Source organism: Meleagris gallopavo, chromosome 10 (assembly GCF_000146605.3).
Source record: "Meleagris gallopavo isolate NT-WF06-2002-E0010 breed Aviagen turkey brand Nicholas breeding stock chromosome 10, Turkey_5.1, whole genome shotgun sequence".
NCBI classification, from domain to species: domain Eukaryota; kingdom Metazoa; phylum Chordata; class Aves; order Galliformes; family Phasianidae; genus Meleagris; species Meleagris gallopavo.
Genome location: NC_015020.2, coordinates 17,681,844 through 17,690,903, shown reverse-complemented (window position 1 = coordinate 17,690,903; position 9,060 = coordinate 17,681,844). Strand labels below are relative to the sequence as shown.

Here is a 9,060-nt window from a genome sequence, read left to right as displayed (position 1 = left end):
TTGTATTGGTAAATGATCACTGCTGTACAACATGCTTTCCCCCTGAAACGTAGAGACCAATTAACAGAAACATCACTTTCTTCAAGGAGCCAGCTATTTTAATTACCAGTAAAGTTGTTTACAAGCACATGGCCAGGTAAAGACTTTTCATCCCATAAAAGTTTTTCCTGTTTTCAAGTGTCTGCTAATGATATGTTACCAGGAGATGGTACAAAGCAGCCATAAGTGGGCACATATTGGTATGGATGTAACTACAGTCCGTTTCCCTGCTCTGTATTCTGTTTCCAAAGCCAGCTTCATTTCAGGTTTTCCTTCTGGTTAAAGGTTTGTTTTGGAGTGCCTGTGTTACTTTTTTTGTTACTGGAAGACTGAAGCATATGATTTTAGTAAAAGCTTTGTTAAAATCAGATACACAGCACCAAAAGAACCTGCCTCCTCCACATCAGCAGCAGCAGCAGGTGATGGCACAAAGCTCATCATGGGGATGCTCACCACCAGCAGCTGAAGTGGTTCTGTTCTGGGCTGCCCAGTCCGACTCCTGCTGCTCAGGTCCTGGCAGCTCTCTGCAGGAAGGCGTTGTGCTGTCAGCTGCTTTCCTCAAAGCTGCTGCTGCAGGAGTGAAACCTCATGGTGCTCATGGGATCCGACACGTAACCTGCAAGGTGCAGAGCAGAGCTCAGTACATTCTCACATGGGGGTGGAAGTGCCAACAAAATGATGTGCATGCTATTTTGGAATATAGGCACAGACCCTGCTGCTACCTTCTTGCTGTCTGCAAAACTCCAACCTCATCTACAGAGGAAAAATCTAAATGGGAAGAGGTCACGATAGGCACAAAGAAGCTTTGGTGAGTGGCACAAAACCATGAATCTCATTGTTTTAATAGCACAGGGGGAATCTGACATTAAAAATACCTGGCACCACTGCCAACCATGAGTGATCATGTCAGAAAATACCTTCCTGCTATGCTAAGCAGGGTTTCCTGGAATGTCATGCCTGGCTGGGGGGCTGGAAAGAGCAAGACTGTCTGTGAGGTTCTGGGCAAACCCAGGAAGCACCATCTGTGGTATTGTCACAAGGTGAAGGTAACTGCAGTGTTCCGTGCTCAGGTTTGCTCACTGAATGCTGCATTCACAGGGGATGAGCTCTGGCTGTGCCACCACATAAACGGGGAAGTGAGATCCTGTCAACATGTCCCTGAAACATCTTAGGCTGTTCAGGCAAACAGATCAGCTTGTGCTGGTGGAATGGGCAGCACTGTGAGATGGCAGCTGGAGCCTTTCCAAAATCATGTTCTCAATAGGTATGCCCACTTCTATATTGCTGCACAGTAAGTTACTGAGCAGGGATTTACTGTTGCTTCACAGCTAAGCACAAACCCTGTACTGGCTGACAGCTTGCACACAGCCAAAGCTGCTTTTAAGCAGGGGAGGCATTTCTTGGATGCTCAGCTGAGCCTCAGGTGCACGAAGCTCTCACCAAGGTGAAATTAACATCCGACTTTTAGATTCTACACTAAGAAAGAAAGATTTACCTAAGGTCAGAGTCCCTTCTGCCATCTACATGTTCATCTGCCATTTAAAGGTTGTATACATTTGAACTGCAAAGAAGCAGCTGCTGACTTCACAAGCCATTCGGAAATGGGAGATGGGGGCAAGAAGCAGACTTCCAAATTGCTGCCTGCAAGCTCAGACCTGAACGAGGGCTATCTAGCAAGAGTTTTACAGGGACTAGGAAGTGGCAGAAAGCTGCCTTGGTGGCAGTGCATAAAAGCATGCTCAAGTGTGATGGGATGGAAAGTCAAGACAACAAAGGGAAGGAGCCACCAGAACTTCTGTTCTGGTAGGAGCAGAACCATGGGATGTCTTCTGAGAGGAGTGAGAATGCTGAGAAGGAAACATGCTGCTTCCTGCTGCTGTGGTACTTTAGAAATAGGACTGTCTAGCTTTTTTTTTTAAAACAAACAAACAAACAGGAGCAGCCTTGAGGCTATAATGCCACATCCTTTCCTTATTCATAGATCCATGTGCACAGAGAGATCATCTCCAAAAGCCTAGGGTGCAGAGGGAAAGGGGTCAGGAGCTGCAGGAGAGTGGGGTGAGACCTCACAAACTCCCACTGGCTGTAACTAGCAGTGTGTAATGAAGATCAGCTTTCTTATCAGGCTGTTAGAAAACTGCAGCTCTGCCTTGTTTAACCATAGTGAGATGCTAGGAGGAATATTCTGCAATAACTCACCGTTTTTGTCAATTGGAGGGTACTGGAAGTTTCTTCTCATGTCATCCAAAGACAGACCCTGAGAAAGGTGTTGCCCAGTGCTGCAAATCAGATAGAAGCTGTCAGTTTAGATAAGAATAAACGAGTCACAGATTTTTTTCTGTAGATGCAGAAGGAATAGGCAGCCCTGTGGAATACACCAGCTCCTTAAAAAAAGAGACCATTAATCGTCAGACATTGTCGTCAGGCTCTGGGGGGAATATTGAATGTGGAAAGAAGTGAAACATCAACATTAAGCATCCGTAGTGTCATGAGTTGACACTAAGCTGCCCTGTCAGACAATTAAAATGCATTGCTATTACATCCAACTCGTTACGAGGCTGCAGCAGCCCACCTCTCATTGCTTTGCACATAGCAACAGTTACCATGCAGGAGGGAGGTTTGTGTTTGCTCAGCACAGCCAAAGTTACAAGGCAAGAAACAAACAAGTTGGGTGTCATGGCTGTTCAACCCATGGTACACGGAGCTTTCATCAGAGGTGTTTCTGTGGTGAAGTGGAGCTGCATGCTGCACTCTGTGGGCCACGAAGGCATCAGAGCAGCTGGAAACAGAAGACAGCCCAGGAAAAACCCCAAAACATGGCCCATTCCTGCTGAAAATGATCATACTTCCAAAACAAAGAAAGGAAAAAACAGCCCTAAGGAACAAATGCAATCAGAAAGTGAGGTTGTTAATCACATCAGCGTAACGTATACTTGAAAAAGGGAAGAAACCATTCCCTTCATGCTGAGTGCTGTGCCCCTGGGTAAGCCTTCCTGGGTGCTATTTGTTGTTAGTTTGTATGGCAGGACATGCAACAAAAGCTCCCAACTTTAAGTAACTGCTGGGACCACAGAAATTCTCCTTTTGGTGTGCTGACAAACCTCAGCACGTTATGGAGAGCACTGAGTTACATGACAAGGCTCCCAGCTTCCCTCTGATGCAGCTACACTGAAACCTAAATGCACCACTTTCTTATTCTTTTCCTGCACATCCATTACGCTCAGGAGTGCCATCTGCCCCTTCACAGAAAATAAAAGGCTGGCTCACATTTCCTCTGTCCTGACTCAGCCCCCACTGCCACCTCCTGTCTGTATGGCAAAGCAATTCCAGGGACCTCTTACGTTGCCAGATGAACGTTTTGGGTGTCGTTTGTTTAAGTGGAACGTTTCAGTGCCTGCACGTGTTTGCCTTCCGCCTCTCCATCTGAGCCCCCAAATGGCAAGTGACCGATCCGCCTCACCCTCATTTCAGCTGGCCGTATTTCTCAATTCCCATGTTAACTGCAACAAGGGCTCTGCTATTACAATTTCTGACTGCTAAGTGGTGCTAAAGGGTAAAGTTTAGACTAAGAGCACAGCTCCTCTGGCACAGATTAAGAGCACCGTTCCATTCTCACATTACTCTCAGTCCGCATGGGACAGAGAAAGCAGATTGCTACATTTGCCCTCAGAACCAGGCAGTAGGGTACTGGCCTCAGACATTAGTGTCAGCGTTACAGAAATGCACAGAACCCACATGTTCCTTTGCGACGAAAATAGCGGGAGCTGTCACCATTTGATGATGGCTTTTCATCAGTATTCCACATCAAAACATCACGTAGTGTGCTGGGAGTTAAAGAGTTAACGCTGAGTCCCATAGATTGCTGATAATTCTGGCATCTTAGGCTCAGAAGGGAAGAATGAACTACAGCTCCCAGAAGACTCCATTTTTCTGCTTCTGTTTTTCATTTGGAGGGAAAGACAAAGCAGAGCAGGGGTCTCCAGGCTGTCCTCTGTGCCCTCAGTGCTCCCTGACTGCTTCACCTACAGCATTACACTCAGAGAGCTTCTGAACCCAAACTCCTCTCATTTCATTTACTAGCTTCATTTCCAGTCATATTGTATTATCTCACATTCTGCTATTATATTTAGTAAAAAGGTTTTTCTTTCTTTCTCCTTAGCTCGTTGCTGCCATTATCCTTCACCCAGGCCCATCTCCCCTCCTTTCCCCCACTGTCCCAGAGTATGGGTCCATGGGCCCCTTTGCCTCCTTGTCACAGAACCTAGCCTGAACTCTTATCCTTCTGTGGGTATATATTGTTAGAAAGATAAGTTTCAGGATGCATCCCAGGATCCCAGGGAACATCAGCAGCAATGCTTGGTGAGGCTAAGATCCCTTTGTTTCCCTAAAGAAGAAACTTTGCATTTGTATTTGCTGCCCTGCGTCTGCTGGGACAGCCCAGCTGCTGTCTGTCTTCTCCTCAGCCTGGACACTTTCACCTAAAGCCCAGACTGTGGTCTTCTCCAACCTTAATCATGCAATCACAGAACCACGGAGGTTGGAAATAGATCTCCAAGCTCATCAGTCCAACCTGCCTACCATCACTATTTCCCACTAACCCACATCCCTCAGTACAACAGCCCCCTGGGCAGCCCCTTCCAGCACCTGGCCACCCTTCCAGGAAATGAATTTTTCCCAACATCCGATCTGAATTTCCACTTGCACAACTTGAAGCCATTCCCTCTCATCCTCAATTTTCTATTATTTGATGTGAAAAATGCAAATGCTTAGATGTTGTTTTGACAGCAGGACAGCTTCCTCAGCATTCAGATAACCCAGAGCACAGCACTATAGCAGCTACAGGAGAAGACAGAACTGCAAAAACTCTCTTCCAGTCAGCGCTGGAAGGGAATCTGCTGTGTGATGCATAACCCAGGGTGTTTCTGCTTCCTGCACGGCCTTACCTGGCAGTGAGGGGCAATCCCTGCTACAGAGAACTCCCATTTAAGGCAGGCAGCCACGCAGCCCTGGGAAGAGCTATGGCTGTTTAGGAGCAGGAGCCCTCCTTGCCCACAATGACAGGTACGTACCTCTGTGACCAGACAGCGTAAGCTCTTGCATTCAAAGCGTATTCCAACTCAAAGCGACTGCGCAGAGCTGCGACGTGACTGCGGCCAGGTCCTCCACGTGCAACGAGACAGTCTGAGGACGAGGAGGGAGACAGGGAACCACTGCTGTTGCTGGAAGCTGGAGAGATCAACTGCATTTAAACAAAAACATAACAAGCACTGTTAATACACACAGCGTATTATTTTTTTCCTCAGCTCTTGCAAGTTGCGTGCCCTGTATTGCCTTTAGATTTCAGCTGAAAAGAACAGTGCCTCTTGACTTTCAGCGGCTGAGGACATTGGATGCTGTCTGCCAAACCAAATGGTTGGCTCATTACCACCTCGGGTTTTCAAGCTGGGGTTGTATGAATTCAGGAAGACCTACTTGAGCCCAGCCGTGAGCAATGTGACTTGTGAGTGTTCCCTATGCAGCAGGGGACATTGCAGCATCCCCTACAGGAGCCACTGCCTGGGACTCTGCCATCTGTACTGAATGGCGGCAGTGCTGCATGGTGCGAGCGCTCCTAGTGCCTGGGGGTGCGAGTTTGGCCTGGTGGGACAGTGCAAACACAGGGCTAGCGTGTGAACGTAAGGGCATTACATATAAATGCACACAGCAACAGGGACACAGCCTCGCTGGAGCAACATGTCCTCACCACACCTGGATTCTGAGAGATTTAAAAGGAGCAGAAATGATTTGCTGAGCAAGGAGAAGAAAAAGAGGAATTAGAAGGCAAGTTCTCATCCTTTCATTGGCTGCAGCATTTAACTTACTACAGATATTGCTCCTTAAAACTCCCCTCAGACAAGGCTTTACCCTGGATACAATGGAGCTGAAATCTCACTCTCCAGGTTGGAAGGAAAAAAAAAAAAAAAAAAACCTTTTCCCCCCTTCTTTTTCTGTCTAAGCTCCTGGCCCAGATTTCTTCCTGCATGCACTGCTGCCTATGTATCACAGAAGCCAGCTGCTCCATGAGATGAAACACTTTCTCATGATTCAGTGCTTCTCAGTTGTTTTCTCCACACATAAAAGCTTCCACCTCCACACCGAGCAAACACCTTCAGCTGCAGTCAGAGCGTGGAGAAACATAATGGTGTGGAAGTGCCTTTTCCAGCTGTTAAAATCAAGAGTAGTGACAAGTTTTAGGGGGAATGAATTTTTTTTTCTCATCTAACTCTGAGGCATATATAAGCACACAGAAAATGTTTTCAGAAACAGCATCCCTGAATCAAGTTTGGTTTCCGTTTGGTCACTTCTATTACACAAAGCTGAATGCTGACACACCTGTCTGTCACAGCCGCAGAGGAATTTGCCTTTGCGTTCATCCTTATGTTTTCTCTTTCTACCTTTCTCCCAGAGGTCCCAGCCAGTTTTTCCTTTCTGCTTTTTAGACGAAGCAGACCTGGGTTTGCTGGACGTGGAGCTCAAGCCTGCCGAGGCCTGCAGTGCAGCGCCCTGCTGCCCGCGTGTCCTTCAGCATTCCTCCCTCTGAGCAGCTGCTGGCACAGCAATGTGTGTTTCCCACAGCCTCCCTCTGGCACCCATGAACCCAATATCGAAAACATGCCTTAGAAATGCGATGTTCTGGCTTGCAACAGGATGGAGCAGCTTGCAGACTCCAAAGCCACTGCTTTCCTCATTAGCTGCTTGTACTCCTGAGCACACATCATAGGCACAGAGGCTCCACAAAAGAAATGAAGCCCTTACCTCAATGTTGCACAGACATTCTTCTAACTTTGTGACCACTTCTGAGAATTCTGGTCTACCCTGTGAACGTAAGAGACAAAACAGAGCTGTGTAAAATAGAAGGAGCAACTTCTCTACTTAAACAGACTCACAGACAGATGAGTAACAAATCCCCTCCATGCCCCTCCTTTGAATTTCATCACACTGCTTTCAGTTTGCTTGAGAATCTGGTGGGAACTGCATGTTCAGTGCTGAGCCCTGAAGTGAAGAGGTGTGTGTTTAATGTTGTCTACATTATTATTCTTTTCCCAAAACAATCAGATTTGAACTAATAACAGTTGGGCCATTTCTGTAAAAGTAACAGTAGATGATTGACTATGCTTATAGATGAGCTATGCTTCCTCTTTGCCCATAAATAAGGTTTTTAACATAGCAACAGCTGTGAAGATCAGAGGATGAGCTCCTGAGCAATACTCGCTCTTACGGAAACCCGTATCTTCCCCTTTCTGTGTGCTTGCACGGTTCCTGCTGGAGAATTCTGACCAGTGAACACCCACTGAGCCCTAAAGTTCACCATTTAGTTCACCACTTTCCCTTAACAGGTGACTCCGCTCAAATAAAAGCGGAGACAAGTAATATCTTTGCACCTTCAGTGCAATGCTGGACAAAGAATGCTACTGGACAAAGAATAGTTAGGTGATGCTTTTCACTGCTCAGTTATATTGTTTGCTCTGCTTGCTATGATGATTAATTAGCAGCACTTGGCCTCTCCCCTTATGAGGAGTGACATCCCTGTGTCAGGGATTATTATGCATGTAGATACATACATGGTGTAGCTGAGACACTTTAAAACAAGTGCTTTTTAATCCGTACAGTGAATTCACAGCAGCATTTGGGATTTGTACTGGCGGTTTTAGGACAGATACTGTCTGCATGGACTAAAGGCTCTCCTCGTTCATCCCCTGGACATCCTGGAACTTTCCTGAGGCCTTCAGACATAATTCAAAGTCTCAGTAACTGGGTGTAAAACCATTTCATGTAGGAAAAGGCCTTTAGAAAAATCCATTTACATTTTGTGCAAAATTTGAGTTATCCACTGCGCTATCAATTGCCTTCTAATTCTGCCATGCAGCTCTCAAGCATTAGGAAGATGAAGTGATGCTGATGAGCAGCAAAGTGCATTAAAATTCCAAAACGGTGTTTTATTTTTATTGGTGCTCAGCGAACTGCTAACAAGTTATAGTGACTCTGTTACATACTGCTCGCTTAAGTCAACAGTTTAATATAACATCTTATTAATAACTTTAAGCAGAATGGGAGCTACTTGCTGATGGTTATTAGCAGCTGCTTTATAGCTACATGGAATAAAACAAACAAACTGCCCCCTCATGTGTAATGTAACATTAGTTCATAAAATGGAAGATGAGTGTATTCAAGCATCCAGAAAACAGTAATAGCACCAAAATAAAATAGCTAACCATACTCTCCATACCAAACACGTTCTACCTGCAGTCTTCAAACTGAAACATAAGCTTACAGCACAGACTATAGTAAGGGGGCAAAGCTCTCTGAAGTTGTTTGGCAGCCCAGAGTCACACCGACCTCCCTCTGCACTGTCCTGCTACAGCACCTTCACACATGCTTTAGTTAAGAAAGCTTTCAGTGATCCAGAGCAAGGACGGGTTCAGGCACACTATTACCTGCCTTTCTTAGCTAAGCTAACTGAAAGAGGGGCTCCAGGGCTCTGCATCTAGTATGAAATTCAAAGCCAGAGTCCCTGGGTCAGTAATGTAAAGCAGCAGATGCTACGAGGCTTCTGTAACACCAGAAAATTACAGAAGCTCCAAAATCTCTTCCCATTAATATGTGTTGGAACTCCTACTGTTAAGTGAGGTCCTTGCATGCCAACACAGTGCCAGCAAAGCAAACAGAGCAGTGATAACAAATCCAAAGCCCTCTCCTCCAATGTGTTTCCTAGTGCAGCTAACCCGCTCTAGAGCAGGTTTGTTGCCTCTCCAGACAGTTGAGGGCCACGTGCCAAAACGTGCATGCAACTGCAGCAGCAGCATGTGCAGAGATGGCCCTATGGAGCCCACAGGGTCACTTGCCTGGCAAAAAATCCTCTGTGAGAAACACTACATGGAGATAAACCTCAGCTGGTGCACGCCGTCCTCCATTGCTGAGTGACACTGTCAGATTCAGATGCTGTGAACAAACCCATCGCTCTGATGCTCAACAAATGCCAGA

General features: G+C 46.3%; 1 protein-coding gene across 1 annotated transcript in view; it reads right to left on the bottom strand.

Moving 5' to 3' along the window:
• Window positions 1–91: 91 nt before the first annotated feature.
• Window positions 92–9,060, bottom strand: part of TNNI3K (TNNI3 interacting kinase) — a 39,740-nt gene continuing 30,771 nt past the window's right edge. The window contains exons 17-20 of the mRNA XM_010716257.3: window positions 6,835–6,894; window positions 5,109–5,278; window positions 2,239–2,318; window positions 92–655 (exon numbers count right to left, since the gene is read on the bottom strand). Of these exons, the coding sequence (XP_010714559.1) occupies window positions 585–655; window positions 2,239–2,318; window positions 5,109–5,278; window positions 6,835–6,894 (381 nt within the window). The 3' untranslated portion in view covers window positions 92–584. The remainder of the gene's footprint in view (window positions 656–2,238; window positions 2,319–5,108; window positions 5,279–6,834; window positions 6,895–9,060) is intronic.